Source organism: Platichthys flesus, chromosome 19 (assembly GCF_949316205.1).
Source record: "Platichthys flesus chromosome 19, fPlaFle2.1, whole genome shotgun sequence".
NCBI classification, from domain to species: domain Eukaryota; kingdom Metazoa; phylum Chordata; class Actinopteri; order Pleuronectiformes; family Pleuronectidae; genus Platichthys; species Platichthys flesus.
In genome coordinates, this window is record NC_084963.1 from 17,720,210 (window position 1) to 17,739,355 (window position 19,146).

Sequence of the window (19,146 nt, forward strand, 5' to 3'; positions counted from 1 at the left end):
AAGAGGATGTGATGCAGTCATGTCAACATGGAGCTGAATCTCAGAGGAAAGTTTCCAATACTTGATGAATCAGTCACAAAAGAACTGAGGCTGCTGTGAGAGAAAAGGGAGGAGCTAGCCAGTATTAGTATGCTGCTTGTAATAAAGTGCTGGGAAGGTGAAAAACTAACAGCTGATAGGTGATCTCAACCTCTGATGGTCTGGTTTTACCTTTTGGATTCTTTCCTCTCAAGACAACACGTCACTGCTGCGGGTGCTTCCTTCACTTTGAATGCGACCAGAGTAAAAGAGAAAACAGCTACTGTGCTGGATGTGAAACATTCAGGGTCGTAGCCTCGTGTGGATCAATAATGAAAAGTAAAATTCAGTACCAGTGTAATTTTTGTAATACTGAATAATTATATTGTAAATTTACAAATTTCACTTCTAAAATCAACAAAATTAGTTATTTGCCCAAATCACAAAATACAACTATGATGTTTAAAACATTGCAAGGAAGTTAGTTTTATATTTAAATTAGCATCGTATAGAACATCTTGTTAAGGAAGGGGAAATTATATAGCGATAATATCCTCCAAGTCACGGGAACATATGACATTATCTCCTACATGTCATCTATGTTATTATGAGTTCAGGCAACTAACAAATTAAAAACAGACAAACACTTAATTATAGACATGTTTCAATAAAAGCAAGTTTATTTAATAAAGCGCATCCATTAATCAAATCTTCCGATATTTTAATATTCATTTTAATTAGGTTCATAGAAGAACCTGCAGCTGAAGAACAAGGGGTCAGCTGTTCAGAAAACTTTGACTTTTAGCTGTTTTTGACCGTATTTCCCTTTAAATGTCTCATTAATTAAATTCTTCCGAATCCCTTTGAATCCCAGATATTGTCAAAACATAATACCCCTTAATCAAGTATCATTAATTCACTGCATTTGTAAAAATGTAAAATAAGTTACCACTCATTGACACACTCATTTTGTAGTCTCGTTGTTGTACATTCATTTATTCCCCCTCGCTGGGTGATTATAAATGAAGATGAAGTGCCACTTGTATTAAAACACAGCCGGTCACACCACAGTTATTCACAGAAGCATCAAACCTCGATGTCCACTTAAAAAAGAATGTAAATCCCACTTTGCCCTCCAGTTTTATTATCTTTACCTTTGAGTTTTTCTGATGCTCTTAACTTCTCAGCAATCTCCTTCAAATAAATAAGTGCAGAGATAAAGAGGTTAAGTCTCATACTGACAGTTCTGCTTATGTACAAATGAAGTTATACTATGTCCTGGAGTGATGGAACACTATGAGGAGTCTGCACAGATCGGTCTTATGTCAAATGTCAGTAAGCTGCTGAATATCATCTTCTTGTCAATATACTGCATCTGTTGGTTTTACCACCGAAGAGGAAGGTAACCTGCTCTGGTTCAGCTGGTGACACTGAAACTCACAGTGATAGAGTGGGTTTGTGTATGTGCACGATGGGCAGTGACATTTTTGTCACCATGAGTCGTGGGTCATTATTAGAATTCACACATAACATCTATTGCTCTCACCGGATGGACATTTGGGTTCATTTCATTATAGTTGTGAGTTAGAGATACGCGCACACTTTACGTTTATGGAAGCCCAATAATGCTAGAAAGAGGAAATCAAATTGTGAAATATTGTGCAAGAAACAAAAATAAATATTGGTCGGAATATTTCTTTGTTGTTGTGTAAAGTGCCTTGAGATAATGTTTATCATGATTTGGCTCTATTCAAATCAAATTGGATTTAATTGAAAGTGTCTATCATAATTCAATGAAACACACAGAAGAAGTAAAATTATATTTCACTTAATTCATATCATAAAAATTGTTTTAAAGGCTTAAAGAAAACATATAATAATGCACTACATTGGTTGGATAACAGTGAAATACAACAGACCTTTTCTCTCTGTTTTCAATGATTGAATTTTTTTTAAATGTGGAAAATTCCTGTAAAAATACAAACTGTTCATTCAGTTATTGAAACACGGCTGATGGAATAAACATGAAGATGACACATTTGTTTGATATTAGGGTATTTTAGAATCTGCCATATGTTCTGACTTAGGGTTTCACAATTTTCACTTTTTCAGCCAGAACTAGGTTGTTCAGAATTATTATCTCCTCCCATGTCATAGTTATGAGTTATTTTATATATATATATATATATTTATAATGAGTCCAAACTTTATCAATTCACTAAATTAAACTTATTACTGATATGCTCAAAAGGCTTGAACTTTGTATTGGTAGATTATGAGATATTATGGCAAAATTATAAAAATTAAGTTCAACTTTTAAATAACAATGATGGCATAATAAGTGCTGTTATTCAAAAGTCTAAATAACGATGACCGTGAAAGTCAGAATAATGAAAGATTTTTGTCAAAAATATATTTGAATCATACTTTAACAATTTTTTATTTTCTTGGCAGAATGGGCTTCCATTATTACTATATACTGCGTGGAGAGCATTATATTATAAATACAGTTATGTTTTTTTGTTGTTTTTAGTTTTTTTGAAGACAGCTTTTACATTTCTCTGCAACATGTTTAAACCAGGCGTAGTATGTTTTAAATTAGCGGAGCTGCATAGTTTAACCTGACAGAACGCTGGTGATAGAGCTGCACGAACAAGGACAGGAATTTCTAATAAATTACTGGGACTCAAAAGTGTTGCTCTCATTTTCTCGAGAGGAGATTAAAAAGTAAAAAGCCCACATTGATTGTGTGTTTTCTTAGCAGGTTTATGTTTTATTTCGGTGGGTATTGTTTCCTTCATTGAATAAAAAGAATAACTTGGAAAATCGCCTCCATTTTCTGTGAGTTGACATCTGGAGTTGTATAGTTTTAGACAGAACATTTATTGCACACTTTTGAGTCCCAAACCTTCATCTGTGGAGAAATATGCAACCACTGTTTACTCTGGACTTTAAGCAACACAACATTAACCACTTGAATTAAAATAACTTTCCACTTTCCTTCCCACAACTTGATTTTGCCTTCTCCTCCGTCCATCCCACAAATATTCTCATTCTGTAAAAAAACAAAATACTTTCTGGCGTTCTGTATTTTCCATGATTGAAATATATAATTCTTGACTAATTAAATAAAAGTTTTTTAGAGGAATTTCTTTTTCACTCTTCTGTCGTTCTTCTCACCTCATGCACACCAGATTTCAGCTGCAGTCCCTGGTGGCGGTGTGGTGTGCGGTCGGTGGTTCACGAGCTGGCCCTTGAGTGATGAACATGGAGTGTTAAGAGTTTTTCGGAGTTGGAGTGACCTCAGCGAGTCCTGTGTCCGGTGACTACATGTGCTGCAGCGCCTCCTGGGCTTCTTCTGTGTACACCTCGTCCTTCCCCGCCCACGAGCCAAAGCTGCCGTCAAACTGTGCATTGCGCTGCGAATTCCGCAGTTTGTCACGCGAGAAGAAGCTAAACCTGAGACAGGAGAGAGGAGAGGAGACAGAGGTGATGGTGTCAGGGACAGGAAGATGTACGGAGCGTTTGTACTGACTATCAGTTACATGTAAAGCTGTTTTAGAGTTATGGAAAACTACCATTATGATGCAGTTCAGACCATGTCGTTCGACAGTTACACATTTTTCATTCTATTAAATTAAGTGTAAAGTCTCAGCTGTAGATTCGTTAAGTTCATATACAGACACACACACACACATACAGTATATCTATATCTCAGCTAATTTCATCTGTGGCTCACATATCTCGAAAAAAACGTTCACCCCATCAGCTTCAAACTTGCCATGTGCATTGTTAAATGTCATAGGAAGTGCAGTGTCAAGTATGGTGCGATTTGGACACGTGAATCAGCAGGTGACCAGCGCTCTGGAGCTGTGACGAGTCTTGAACACGGCTCAATTACTGCACTTCACTTTTACACTTTCCGAAAGAAAAATCAGTTACTGATATTCCTCCTCCCTTCATCCTGAATAGAGCTTTCGCTGCTTTGGTCGTGTGTTTCAGATAATTTCATCATCATCCTTTGTTATATTTTGACAAATATTGATATTGTTTTTTTATTATAAAGATGAAATGACTGTATAGGTTAATAATCTAGAAAACAAACTAACTCAGTTATTGATTTGTAAACGTACAGAAACAAGAAGGAAAAAGAAGAGACAGGAGAGAACAATCTGTGTCTGTGTTCACAGGGAACGCACAGTCAGCACAGAGTCATCACAAACAGCCACTTTGTACACACACCACCTGTGGGCCACACAGTTTACAGTGTAACATTAAGTGATTGTTTACATGAAATTTACTGTTTAACAAATCTTTTTCTAGGTTTTCTCATTTCACACTCATTCTTTGAGCCACAGATTTAAAAATAACGCGCCATGGTTAAACAATATTTCTTAGAGTAGTTATAATAATGTAATGGTAAATGGTTTTGTGTTTATATAGCAGTTTTCTAGTCTTGATGATCACTCAAAGCACTTTACAGTACAGTTTTACATTCACCCATTCACACACACATTCATACAGTGCATCTAATCGCAGCACTTTGTTATTCTATGGTGGGCCATTCAGGGTTCAACATCTTGCCCGAGGACACTTTGGCATGCAGATGGGTCAGACTGGGGATCCAACCGCCGACCATCAGTTTGGAGAACGACCACTTTACCCCTCAGACACAGCCGCCCTTCTTAAGTCCCTTCTTAGACTAGTAATAATAATGTATAATTATTGTTTATTTTCCTCACAGAGCACTTTTGAGTTGAAAAAGTGTATTTGTTGCATTAGTTTTAGTTTTTTAAAGTTAAATGTATTAGAGATATATGCAACAGATTTTAATTTCGTTTGAAGTCTGACCTTGTCCTGTGTGGTCCTGTCGTTGCTGTCTAAAATTTGTTTATTATTATTAAATATTAAAATGTTTATTATTTTTGTCAGTTTAAGCACAGGTGCAGAGGTGAACACGCAGTTACTGGGGTCAGTGGAGGACAAGACAAGACATCTATAAATTTATTCTGACTGGCTGATGTTTATGATCCACATCATCCCAGTGGACGGTGATAATAAGACAGCCCCACGATCAGCCAATCAGAATGCGACAAAGGTGGGAAAGAGGGCTCAGACAGCCGGCACATGCAGGTGAGCGAGGCCGTTAGCAGAGAGAAGCGAGAGACTCGGAAAGCCAACCAAACGTAGAGTCATACAAGCGATACGAGACGTCTGATTGGCTGTAAAGTGGGGTCATCTGGGATCAAACCAGCCGCCACCATCGGCATAATGGCTGTGAAGATCCTGTTACACACACATTTAAAGACACACACACACACAAACAGGAAGAGATACACAGAGAGGGGGTGGGGTGGGGGGGGGGCAAACAGAGGGAGACTACATCAACCTTTGACCTCTGCGTAATGTCATGTCAAGTTCCCAACTAAACTCAAACAACAGAGAAAGTCAAGCCATTGAGTTTAGTATAGTGTAGACATGAGCCTTTTGAAACATGCTAATGGTGGGTTGTGTAAATTATGTGCTAAACACGACCAACGAGCCAATACACCAGGCTAACATCCACCATGCACAGAGAGGGGGATGTACGTGTGTGTGTGTGTGTGTGCGTGTGTGTGCGTCTGAGCGAGCTGAAAGGAAAAGTCAAGCACGGTATCTCTAACCTGCAAACAGCAGTGGAAAATTAACTTCTTACATCTACTCAAGTACTGTCGTTAAATAAAGTTATGAGATACTGTAGTCCCATTTTATACAACTTTCAACTACACTTCATATTGTACATTTTACTCCACTATAAATGTGTATTTATGTTTACTATTTAGCTGGTAATAATGATTTTCTTTTTCTGAAGCAGGAATTTAAATACAGGACTTTTACTTATGATGGAGTGTCATTGGAGGAGGAAAGGGGACAGAGCTTTGGAAATGGGAGCTCAGAGGCTCCTGCCTGAAGAAAGACGACAGGCTAAGTCGGTAGCTTCCTTTAAATCAAATTTTAAAACGTTCTTATATCATACAGCACTCCCTGATTTCACCTAATTCAATTTTTGTTATTATAATGTGTTTTTACTCTTTTATGACAGTGTTTTACTTGTTCTTATATTAATTGTATGTTTCTTTACTTGTGTCTTTTATTTGTGAAGCACTTTGTATCTTCATTTTGAAAAAGTGCTATGAAAATGAAGATATTTCATTTATTTTAACTGCTTTTTTTCCTTAATGAAGAATTGTGATTTGAGCAGCATGTTGGCCCAGAGGACATACTGGGATACTTTAGTGGGAGTTTCACTCAGATCCACTCAGCTGCTTTGTTTATATCTGGGTTATTTTTAGAGGTCAGACAAACACAGGATGTGGGTCTGTGGTTTATGAATGATAACAGTATCCAGTGGAAATGGCTGAAAGTGACTTTTCAGTTGAAACACAATTACTCTTGTGGTCACATTGTACATGTGGAGTTAATGTGTGATGACATTTTGTTCAGCTGCTGTCACCACTAACCTCAGTATCAAGTTATCCTGTATAACATCACCCACAGTATTTGATCATTTAAAAAGTTAAAAAATTTAAATGATGACAGCCATCAAACAGATCCATATGTTTGGTAGAGCTGCTGAAAGTTTAATTTATACTTTTCCTGAAAACATATAAACCTTCCACGTAACTGAAGGTGCGTGCGTCGTGTGTGCGTGTGTGTGTGTGTGTGCGAGTGTGTGTGTGTGTGTGTGTGTGTGTGTGTGAGTGTGAGTGTGTGTACGCTTGTGTGCACAACATACAGGCGTTTGATTCCGGACTCTGGCTGGGGAGAAGATCTGGAGCGAGTCCTCAGTTCAGGCGAGGGAGATGAAGAAGGAGTCACAGCCTCGTCTACTGTCTCATCACTGCAAAGACAGAGCGTCACAACCATGAACGACATGCTAGCATATATATTAAAACCCACATCGCAGAACTGTTATAGTAAAAAACAATAAAGTCATGGACTGTGAGATCAATATTGATAAATATCTATGTACAATTCATTGACAGGTTTGTACACATGTCAATGTACACAATTTGTGTCTGCGGAGGAAGGAGTAAAAGTGAGGGATTTTTATTTTGATCATTCTCTTAAGTCTTAAATTTCACTATTACCCAAAATGATAAATACAAGCCCAAAGCTTAATTTCATAATATTTCCTGGTCCGCTACCTTTTCAAGAAATAATATCTCTATAATATATCTATCGTTTTTTTTTAAACCACACAAGGTAAACAGGATCGTAGATGGTGACACCCATCATAAATTATGTCATAAAAGATGTGGAAAATGGTTGTTGACATTTTAGTTACCGGATGCAGTTCCAGACTGATACACTTGTGCTTTTACCTTCTGTAATAAGTCAGCTCCTCCTGCAGCAGAAAAACTTTGGCCTTGAGCTCATTCCTCTCGTGCAGGACGTCCCTCAGCTCCTGCAGCGTAAACCGGGGCCGGTTGGGGTCCTGTGGGTCCAGGCCTCCCATCTCCTCCTCGCACAGCGCCTCCTGCCAAGAGAGAAATGCATCACACGGAGGAAACAGTACCTGACAAAGGGAAGGAAGGAGGGCAGGAAGGAAGTGAGGATACCTTGGTAAAATATTGGAACACAGCAGGCATGTCCTCATCGCACATCGCCTCCTGGTGGCAAAAGTTGAACCCTAAGTCAGACCTCGAGCCTTTGTTCCAATAAAGTTTGGTTCAAACTTCCCTCCAGCCTCTACGGTTTCTTTTTAACTCAGCACAACCAAGACACTCACTGTTGAACAACCACCTGTAACCTTTTCACACCACATGCAGCTCTCTGAAATCTCTCATGCACTGAGCGCAAAGACACTATTATTCTTATTAATCTGTATTCTGTACACAAAGTCCAACTGAAACCACATTTAGATTCTCTTTTGTCATACGTAATGTCAGGGCTTTCTAATTTGCTATGAACACATTTCTACTTAAAAAGAAGGAAAAGGGTCTTAAGGGAAACTCGAGAAAAGTTCCTGTTCCTCTTCGCAGCAGCTGAAGTGTCAAAAGTGTAGATGTCTGTCTGTGTTGGATTAACAGGCTCAGAGCTCTGGGGAGGTAAAGGATGGAAAAACTGGTTGGATGTGTGTCAGTCACAAACAGCCACAGCTTTTCTGTCTGTATTATTCAGACCTGTAGCACAACATGTCTGTGTCTGTTCGATTGCAACCTGACACAGTTTCAATGCTGCTAAAAGGGATTGGTAAACTGTAATGAAACTGATATTTCTCTCTATAAAGTAGCATATTTGCAGGTGAGTTAACATTATTCATTATTTATTTTATTTGGCCTCTTTTGATTAATGATAGCAATTTTTTTTGGGTATTTTAATGGCATTTATCATTTTTCTTGAAAAGTGCTACATCAATCAAGTTGATGTCATTAATATTATAATGTGCTGCAGCCAAGCATCCTATCCTGAACGTGGCATTAGCAGTATTATTTGAATATTTGTTTGTTTGTTCAGGAAGCAGAGCAGGACAGGATGTGTTTGGTGTGCAAGTTAGAGGAGGTGAGATAAGAGATGTGTTGTGTAGCAGCTGAACTCCACTTACTATGATGTGACTGCTTAAAAAAAAAAAAATTGATTGGCTGCATGGAAACCAGTTCCAGCTCTCTGGGATTGTGACGTGTTCATGCAAAGGCTAAAGTCAGAAAAAACAATCTGAAGCAAAACATGCAGCAGATGAGGGAAACCATCTTCAATTCAGTTGGACTTTAATCTACCATTCATACTGTCAGTGTCACATGAGGGGGAAACTCCATGTGCTGTCACAGGCCGAGCTCTCAGAGTGATCTATATTTAGAAGGGTCATCGGTCACAGAGTCTCACTCAGTCGGCTGAGGAACCAAAAATCCCACGGACACCCTCTGTTAGCTCACACAACCAAAACAGCCATGCACTACTCATGGGTTGCACAAATGTTAGTCCACTCCCTTTAAAAAAAATACAATCTATAAGTTTACTTTTCTGCAGGGAGCAGTGCAGGCCTGGAGTTAGAGTCAGGGCAATCACACGTGCTCTGGTTTGCAAACCGGCACTTCTGCATTACCCAAAGCAACACTGCCTCTTCCTCCGACTCCTCATCCCCGTCCTCGTGTCCCTCTGGGCTGAGGGAACCGGGCAGGGACAGCGGGGCAGGGTCAACCCCACCACACATCAGCTCAGAGAGGTCAGGTCTCTGTGACCAGCCCCCAGATGCCCCAACTGTAGCAGCTTTGCCACGCTGGTGGAGTAAAAGACAGTTTACTACTTGTTTACTGCTGTTTTGTGTGTGTGTGTGTTTAATGTGATGTTTGGGCATCTATGCAAGGTGTTGAGATGCATCTGGGATTCATGCACTGATAAGCTCAATGAAAGAGATTACAATTATTGGTTCTCATATTGGTTGACCTCTTTTAAAATGGGAACAGAGAGGTTCTTTGAATTTTCATTTAATATGACTGGGCAGTGAAGCTGAATTAATAATTATATTTGAAATCCTTATTACCTTAAGAAAGAGTTCTACATTTTTGGAAAGGCACTTTGAGTTTTCAGCAACGAACTGATCTATTGGTTCTAGACTTATAGAGAAATAATTAATTTCTATGTGTGTGTGTGTGTGTGTGTGTGTGTGTGTGTGTGCTTGTGTCTGTGTGTGTGTTTGCTCCACAGTTGCACTGCCAAAATCCTAGTTAGCAGTGCAGTGTTTGTGCCAATGTGTGTCTACTTCAAACAATGTGACTGACACTGAGCAAATTGGGTTGGATTTGACGATAATACATTTTGATCAACAGTCACTTTTAATGTGACGCAGTAAAGAGAGAAGACGTCAGAGGAGATGATGTGTACAACCATTGAACTTATTGAGTATGACGGAGGATGAGTATTGAGTGCTGGTCCAGCCACTGGGAGACATGGACGAGAAAAGCTAACAAGGGGACTAATCACAGTTTCTTCACCTATGGCACTACTACCTCTGCTTTTTCCTGCTGTGACAAGATAAAATGTCAGCTGTGAGAAAAGGTTTAGGCAGACAGAGAGAGAAAGTGAGAACAATAGACAAGGATCCTGGGTCAGTTTTTAACCCACGATGCATTGAATTTACACAAAACCATTGAGCTATCAGGAAGACCTTCACCATGAAGAAAATCTGCTATTTTTGCCCATCACTTTAGTTAAATTCATGAGTTCTGAAAGGGACGACTGCCAAAGGCAAACCATAGCTACAGTTTATAAGATTTTGCTGATTCATGCACTGATAAGCTCAATGAAAGAGATTACAATTATTGGTTCTCATATTGGTTGACCTCTTTTAAAATGGGAACAGAGAGGTTCTTTGAATTTTCATTTAATATGACTGGGCAGTGAAGCTGAATTAATAATTATATTTGAAATCCTTATTACCTTAAGAAAGAGTTCTACATTTTTGGAAAGGCACTTTGAGTTTTCAGCAACGAACTGATCTATTGGTTCTAGACTTATAGAGAAATAATTAATTTCTATGTGTGTGTGTGTGTGTGTGTGTGTGTGTGTGTGTGTGTGCTTGTGTCTGTGTGTGTGTTTGCTCCACAGTTGCACTGCCAAAATCCTAGTTAGCAGTGCAGTGTTTGTGCCAATGTGTGTCTACTTCAAACAATGTGACTGACACTGAGCAAATTGGGTTGGATTTGACGATAATACATTTTGATCAACAGTCACTTTTAATGTGACGCAGTAAAGAGAGAAGACGTCAGAGGAGATGATTTGTACAACCATTGAACTTATTGAGTATGACGGAGGATGAGTATTGAGTGCTGGTCCAGCCACTGGGAGACATGGACGAGAAAAGCTAACAAGGGGACTAATCACAGTTTCTTCACCTATGGCACTACTACCTCTGCTTTTTCCTGCTGTGACAAGATAAAATGTCAGCTGTGAGAAAAGGTTTAGGCAGACAGAGAGAGAAAGTGAGAACAATAGACAAGGATCCTGGGTCAGTTTTTAACCCACGATGCATTGAATTTACACAAAACCATTGAGCTATCAGGAAGACCTTCACCATGAAGAAAATCTGCTATTTTTGCCCATCACTTTAGTTAAATTCATGAGTTCTGAAAGGGACGACTGCCAAAGGCAAACCATAGCTACAGTTTATAAGATTTTGCTTACTCATATATTTTGGACCATAGGAGAAGATGGAGGATATCCCCCATTAGACCTTCAAACATACAAGGTATATTATCTATCTATTTTGCCATATGGTCTAAAATATATATAAGTTAGCACAATCTAATAAATCTTCGATTTTTCCAGGATGTCTTGCAAAAGTTAGGACTTTACATTCATTTTTGAATAAAATTGCGTGCTGTGTTACCTCTGCAGGTGAAGGGGGCTGAGGTGTGGGTTCCTCAGGATTCTGGTCCGGCAGCTCTCCTTGAAGTCGCTCCCTTAGGCGCGAGACTTCCTGCCGCAGGGCGCTGACTTCCTGGCCCCGGGCCTGAGCGCCGGCCTCCAGCTCCACCTTCTGTTCGATGAGTGCTTTCCCCTGAGCTTCCACCACAGAGATTTTATGACGCAGGTCGTGGTTGATCTTCATGAGGCGAGACTGCTGCTGCTGGAGCTGCGGAGACACACAGGCGGACAGAAACAATGAGACAGAACAGGAGGTGAACTAGACAAAAAGGGTTGAGAATCCACGCAGAGTGAAGGAACATAGAAACAAATAACTACCATTATTGGCAATAAATCTATCCTTACAACTGTCATGGCTGCTGCAATGATCTCTGTCGGATTTTTTTTTTTGCGTAAATACTTTAAACATTGAAACACCTCTCCATTTATGTTAGACACTGTCTTTTCTCATCAATGTTTTAATATTGTTTTTTGGGGGATTCGCTCTGTTACATGCAACCTCTACTCTGTCCGTCCTGGGAGAGGGAGCCCTCACATTTGACTCTCTCTTTCCACATTTTTTATTTCCTATTTACATTTTTTTTTCTTGGTAGTTTCTCACTCTTGCTTAGAGTTATGGCAGAGGATGTTGCGGCGAATGAGGCGAATTAGGATTTTTGAATATGGGCTATACAAATAAAATGATATCGATTAATTGATGGATTGATTATTAATTCTTACAAGATATTACAAAAATATTTCAAACCACTCATTTTGACTTGTCGGCTAAGAGTTTAGCCTGGGTCCAGATCTCGGACCTGCCAACCGTCTGGACTGGGTTTGGAGCTGTGCCCTGTGACGACTGTTACTGTCAGCTGGGAAACATCTGACCAATCAGAGCTAATGTACATGCATAAACAACAGTGACACAAAAATGGCGACAGCTGAGGGTGAATGAGAAGAGGCTGGACAGCTGGTTCTTAATCCGAAATATGTACTCTTTCATCTGCTGACTGCCCCTGGCAACCACGAGCAGAGCTTCTGTTTTCTTCTGAACGTGCCTTCACGTGCTGACAATGATGATTAATCTGGACTTTTCTGACTAAGACAATACCACAGGCAGAACTACTAATACTTCACTTCCTGATAATGTGTTCAGCTTAATTTAAGTGAACCTATGAGCCATGACAGCTATTTTTCCCAAAACAAAAACATTCATATCAGCTTGGGATTTTGTTCTTTTCAGCTGGAGAAATGGTTAATGGAACTATTGACATTTCAACAAATGGCTGCAAAAAATTTTTTTTTACCAAAAATTTTAATTAATAGATTCTAAATCATCTATTTTTGGGGGTTTTATCTGGTTGCCCTTGATAACGAGCCACTAAAAAGCTAATTTAGGCTAGTTCATTATTAAGGCTAACCACCACAGAATTATGCCTGTAGTATTAGTATTTCCCCTCTTCTTCCTATTCTGCTGACACCAGGACCATTGCACCATTACCAGTAACACACACGTTTTTCCTGCTATGACACGTTCAAATGTCGACATTCTACTAGTTCTTGCAAAATGTAATGGTTGCTGTTTGTTTGCAGTTCCCTGGGCCGAGCCCTTTGTCACACTTTGTTTTTATTGCTTTGTTTTCTACCGATCTAATGCTAATAATTGCAGCGGTTGTGTTCTTCTGTTGATACAGCCCACGGTGTGTTGTTTCCTTCCTCTGACTCAACGCTGGGTCGGACTTCATCCAAACCTCTGCTGCTTTACATGGAGCCAACATGGTACAAATGTTGTATCAATCAACTAATCTATTGAAATCAAACAGTGTGCAGGCAAAGTTTCCTCGTGCTGCTTTAAGTAAAAAGAAAGAAGAGCCCTTTCAATTCATCTTACTGCTTCTATGTCCTCGTTTTTCAGCGTGAGCTCCCGGTCCTTGGCTCGAATCTCGTCTCTTTGCTTGTCCACCACTTCTTTAAGCTTCTTCATCACCTGCCTCTCTCTCTCCGTCATACCTGGACACCACAGACAGAGGAGAGGACAGTGAGGGAGTGTGTACTGCAAAATGATTTCAGTAAATCAGAACATGATTTTATTCTTTCTAATTTGTCTTAATTGTTAGAGGAACTGAAAGGAGATGTAAAGAGGAAACTCTGGTGTGTGTGTATGAGAGTGAGAGGGTCTAGCAGGTGTGCTTATACACTGAGGCTGTTCTTTCCTCAGCGTGTCAGGGTGACTGGGTGACTGTGGCCTCTGTGTGGAACCACGAAAGAGAGTGGCTCACAGTCAGACACAGAGAAGGCTTCCTTTGTGTGTGTGTGTGCATGTGTATGTATGTGTGTGTGTGTGCGTGTAGATGTGTGTGATGGGAATGTGAGACATAGCCAGGGTCTCTTGTCAGATTTCCATCAAAATGTAACAACCATGGTGTGCGTTGCTGTAAAGCCCAGTATAACACACACACTGATTCCTTACATTGCATTTTTTAAATGTGTCATAGTTTCTAATAAATGATGTATGTTATGCATCGACTTCCCAATAAAGATACAAAGTAACAAACATTTTAAAGGAAATCTGCTAAATGAAAGTGTATGTGTCCATCTTTTTAAAGATTCATCTAGACAAACAGCTGGTGGCACTAATTCTCCAGCCTGTGCCTTTTAAACCCTGCAGAAGAAGAAACAAGGGGATGACGTAATGAGAGAGCTACACTCAGGGACCCTTTCAAGTGAATGGACTTGATAGATGATGAAGAGGAGGGTGAACTCTCTGCACAGTAATTATATGAGTAAATATACAAGTTTTATGAAAACATATAATTTTTAATACAGTAGTTTACTTTCATACGTGTACATAAAGTTTGGTGTGTGGGAAGCGAATGATTGTTTTGAAGTGTCTTTGTGTGAATGATTTCTTTGATGTTCATTCATGTGTGGGCCAAAGGGAAAAACAGATGAATGTATTTTTCACTGGAAGCTGGAGTGATATTTAGTTGGAGTGATGTGCTCCATGAACGTCGGCAATTATTCTCTAACTACGTTTCAATTGCACTTTGCATTTGTTTTTTTACACCAAATATTTCCATTTACTCAATTTTTATCATTGAGACTTATCATTCTTCTCTTTTTTAAGAGCCAATTAAAATAAATGTTAAATACAAGTTTACCGTTAGTCATGAAACGTCTGGATCTGAAGTTATTAGAGAAATAAGCTGATTAAAGTTTAGCAGCAGCTCAGCTCACAGCCCATCACTGGATTTAATCATGTTTGTTTTGGAGAGGAGGAGACCTCTGACGAGAATTCAGCTGCTGAACCAAGGAATCCTAACCGGGAGAAGCTGACTGCAATGAAAACACCACCTCCCATGATCCCGTGATGCTTTGCATAACCAATATTAAATTGCATTAGATAGATAGATAGATAGATAGATAGATGGATACTTTATTAATCCCTTGGGAAATTTAGTTCATCCAGTAGCTTATACACTTATACACTATAGCTTTTCTTTCCACCAGAGTGTGTGTGTCTGTGTGTCTATGTTCTGAGCATATCTCCTCACCCTCATGCCGCTGCAGGTCCTCCTCACTCATGGGGTCTTTGATGGACATGTTGGTGAGCAGGGATTGGTTCTCCTCCTGCAGCTGAGCGATCTGGGTGAGCAGATCCTGAGCTTCTCCTCTCCACACATCCTCCACCAGCTCCAGCTCCTGTACACACACAGTGATGCACATGTCACAATCAAACATTAATATACATTATTGACCCATGCTATCACACAAGGACATTTGAACGAGCAAATTCTCATAACAGCCTTCAAGGTGTCACCAAGGTCTAACCGCCAATAATTATAATTCTTGATTCCTTGTGTTAGCTCATGTTTATACACACTTGATGTGGTTGTAGCCATATTAATACTGCAACCTGTTACTATAGAAACATGGATCCATTGACAAATGTGTCTGTCAGTCCACGACTATGAACCAAGCTGGAATGTCTCAACAACTATTTTGTTAGATTGCATAAAACTTTGTAACATTCAGGACATTTGTGTTCCCAAGAGGATGAATCATACCGACTTTGTTGATCTTGTAACTTATCCTCAAGTGCCACCATGAGGGTAATATTTTTTATTAATCCCCAACAACAACCGGTGGATTTCCAATAAATTTGACATAGAGAACTCGATCCTCTCACTTTTGATAGGGCGCCATCATCTGGTCAAAAACACCTGCAAGAACTAATGACATTCTCATCAGCCTCAGCTGTACAGCTATTGTAAGTGTTCTGTTTGCAGTGTATTTATGGATGTACAGATTTATTTGACATTGAGGAAAACCTTTTATAAATCATTTCTGTTTTTATAATGACTCAATCTCTCAAATGTGAAAATACGAGATTTTAGGTTTTACTTTCGTCTCAGAGGAATTTGAATCACCACTCACAAATATTTCACATTTCATGTAGAAAATAATACGCAAATTATCTGTAAATGAAAAACATTTGCTGCAGCATTCTCCATTGAATGCTGCCTCCTCACATTAGAGCTCTGAATCTTGATTCAATAAATGCATAAATGGGGGGGGGGGGGAGAGAGAGAGAGAGAGAGAGAGAGAGAGGGCTGTAAATACCGACAGTTCTACAGTCGATTCTCTCAGCAGACGTGACATTTTCCATGAAAAAATTGTAAAGACTGATAATATTATTTCAGTCAGATTAGAAACAGCCATCACCAACAGAAGCAACCACTACATCCCAGTCATGAGACACAGTTAATGAGTGAACTGGTGACTGTGTTCACCGTGGCTCAGTCACCGGGGCTCAGTCACCGTCACGAGAATCTGTCATGGACTTTTTTATAGCAGCGAGCTGACTGGATTATATAAAACCAACACACTTAAGTACCGTGCTTAGATACAACTCTGAGATAGTGCACGTGAAAATGTACATTTTCTGCTACGTTAGAGTCCTGCCCCACCACATGCCAGGAGGAGAATCTGTAGTAAATACTCCACGAAAGTTATCTGACACATTCAGTCGAGATTTTACACAAAAAAAAGTATTCTTACAATAGTTTTACTTAAAAAACATTTTGACTCAGGACTGTGTTATTGGTATCTATATTGTAATGGGGTATGATACAGTGTGTTATTAGTATTTTTATTAGTAATGTATAACTTTTGTTTACAGCATTTTAAAGAGAATAATTTTTACTTCTATAATGTGTTATTGGTATCTATATTAGTAATGGGGTATGACACTGGGTGTTATTGGTGTTTTTATTTTTAATGGAGTATGTTATAAGTATTCTTATCAGTAATGTATAACTTTTGTTAACAGTATGTACACTACAGTGTGTGATTAGTTATCTTGCATCAATAACAATCTGTGTACTCCCTCCAGCTGTGGTCGAATCACAGTCAGAGAGAAAAACTTTGAATTGTGGGTTTGTTTACTTGTTAGCTATCACACTGATCTGAGCTCATTCAGCAGCTTAGTGATTAAGTGATTATCGACGCCCTGCTCGCACCTTCTTGTGCCTCCGCTCCTTCTCCTGCCGCTCCAGCCTCTCCAGCCGCAGCCGGTCCAGCTCCAGCCGCAGCTCCTCGGTCTCCGGGCTGATGCTGCTCCGGCTCACCATCACCTCCAGGATCTCCAGCACACGCACCACTTTGGGCATGAGCCTGGACAGAGCCTCGCAGCCGTACTGGTCGATGATGCGCTCGAACTCCTGGCCCACCACGGCGGCGATGTCGTACACGTCCATCACCGTGAGGTCAGCCACATTCTTCTCCAGGGCCGACCCGGACTCCTCCATGACGGGACACTTCGGCCCTCCCCGGCTTCCTCTTGTGGTTCCCCCGCCGCGGCAAACTTCCTCCCTCTGGAAGAACAAGCCGCTAAGTTCCTCTGGGTCTCTGTCCTTCAAGAACCAACACAACGTGAAGAACCACAATACTCTCCCACTATCGCCCGGCCATTACTGACGCCTGGGTCCGGGCTCCAGTGTCATTTATTGGGAGTAAATATCGCCTGCGTCCCATCGCTGTCCTCCCTGCGCTGCCAGAACTCCTCCAAATAAAGCCAGTCACGTCCGGTTTTATCTTTCACAATAAAAGAGCAGGATTAAAGTTCCAGTTTGTAAAATTTAGTTTAAACGGATTAAATGGCAGACATTTTATATAAATAATCCTAGTGATGTTTTCACTGGTGTGTTGCATTTAAATTGTACGAATAGTTGTTTTTTTTAACCCCAGAATGGGCTTTTTCAATTTAAATACTTTATATTTACATAAGGAGCTGGTCCTCTCTACAGTGTTCCATGTTTTGTACAGAAGCACAGACTGGACAAACTAAACACAACTTGAGTTTTATGATGACCGCGGTTGAGATGAGGGGTATACAGCTAAAAAAAAGTAACTTCACTTCTAGATGGCAGTAAATCATACACACTGAACCTTTAAGGGGATGTGCTGCAAGACAATTTCTGAATCAAAAACTGTCAAAGCCAGGGACGTTCAGAGGATGTCAGAGAGGTAGGGGCCGGAATTCATAAGATTGCAACTCAACTTGGGAAGCTGTATTGCGCTTTTATTTTTAAGGTAGAGATGTGTGTTTCCGGTGTGTTTCATATCCTTACTTTTTCTTACTTGACACATGCTCTTGCTCTGCCTTTGGGAGCCAGTGGTCACTTCCATGGTAGTGAGGCTGCAGTTTGTTGTGCGCATGACAGAAATAAATAACAGACAGATGAGGTCGCTGTGAGAATATATTCCATCAGCATGAGAGGGAGAGAGAGAGAGACAGAGGGAGAGAGAGACAGAAAGAGAAAGAGAGAGAGAAAGAGAGAGAGAGAGAGAGAGAGAGAGAGAGAATTCTATATAATATTAACAACATTCACAAAACAATATAATGTCATTTCAGGTGTTGTTTAACATGAATGTATTTGTCAACAACTTATACCGAGGATCGTAATATTATTTAATGAGATTCATACTTTGTTTAAAATAATACTTTTAATTAGCTATTCATGTGTATAAGAATCCTTCACAGGACAGTTTACAACTGCTTTCGGCTGATTTTCATCACCTACTTGTAATATTTTTAAATTTGCTTGGAATGCTCTATTCGTTCCTCATATTTGTAGCTTGATAGTTTCATGTGGTGCTTGGTATCCGCAGTGGAAAGCTTGAAGGAGTAAGTAAGACATAACATTTGAAGACAAAATATAAGGAAGGGATAGGACTCGATAAGTTCACATTATATATCTTTACTGATTTCGAACATCAAATATTCACTTAAATTAGTGTTGTTGTTTTCTTTCTTGTCTAAAATACCCCCCAAAAAATGTCAAATTCCTCAATTAGAAAAAGAAGTGTATTTTGGATTTTATATTTATGGGAATATTAAAGATTTATGATTACAAATGTGATAGGTTATAAAAATATTTTACACAATGTATTGTGTGATATATTTCAGTAATGTACTATGTTACATCAAATCTAAAACTACATTATGGAATTTGTAAAGCGTTGACTGTCCATACCTACTGCTTATGTTATGTTGAATGGATAAAAGAAAAAAAGGAAGAGCTACATTTATATTTGAAGTGTGAAATAAATCATTTTCCACCTTATTCAAAAAATCTTTAACTACATTCATTCAGAACTCTGCAACAATTTAGGCTCTTTAAATAGTTAGATTTTATCATGGAGGCGTCTGATCGGTGACACACAACCAGAATTATC

General features: G+C 39.5%; 1 protein-coding gene across 5 annotated transcripts; it reads right to left on the reverse strand.

The window, feature by feature from the left end:
- Positions 1 to 676: 676 nt before the first annotated feature.
- rilpl1 (Rab interacting lysosomal protein-like 1) lies at positions 677 to 18,364 on the reverse strand. 5 transcript variants are annotated; one of them, XM_062412505.1, is made up of 10 exons: positions 16,929 to 18,358; positions 14,961 to 15,108; positions 13,298 to 13,416; positions 11,387 to 11,632; positions 9,104 to 9,277; positions 7,620 to 7,670; positions 7,383 to 7,537; positions 6,794 to 6,898; positions 3,199 to 3,477; positions 677 to 1,212 (listed from the first exon to the last, which is right to left on the reverse strand). In XM_062412505.1, the coding sequence occupies exons 1-9, from the start codon at positions 17,214 to 17,216 to the stop codon at positions 3,345 to 3,347; spliced, it is 1,419 nt and encodes a 472-aa protein (XP_062268489.1). In that variant the 5' UTR covers positions 17,217 to 18,358; the 3' UTR covers positions 677 to 1,212; positions 3,199 to 3,344. The 5 variants fall into 5 exon arrangements, with proteins under 5 accessions (XP_062268489.1, XP_062268493.1, XP_062268494.1 ...); XM_062412506.1 differs by lacking the exon at positions 677 to 1,212 and adding an exon at positions 5,217 to 5,304 and having other exon boundaries at positions 3,342 to 3,477; positions 16,929 to 18,363; XM_062412509.1 differs by lacking the exon at positions 7,620 to 7,670 and having other exon boundaries at positions 16,929 to 18,357.
- Positions 18,365 to 19,146: the final 782 nt, after the last annotated feature.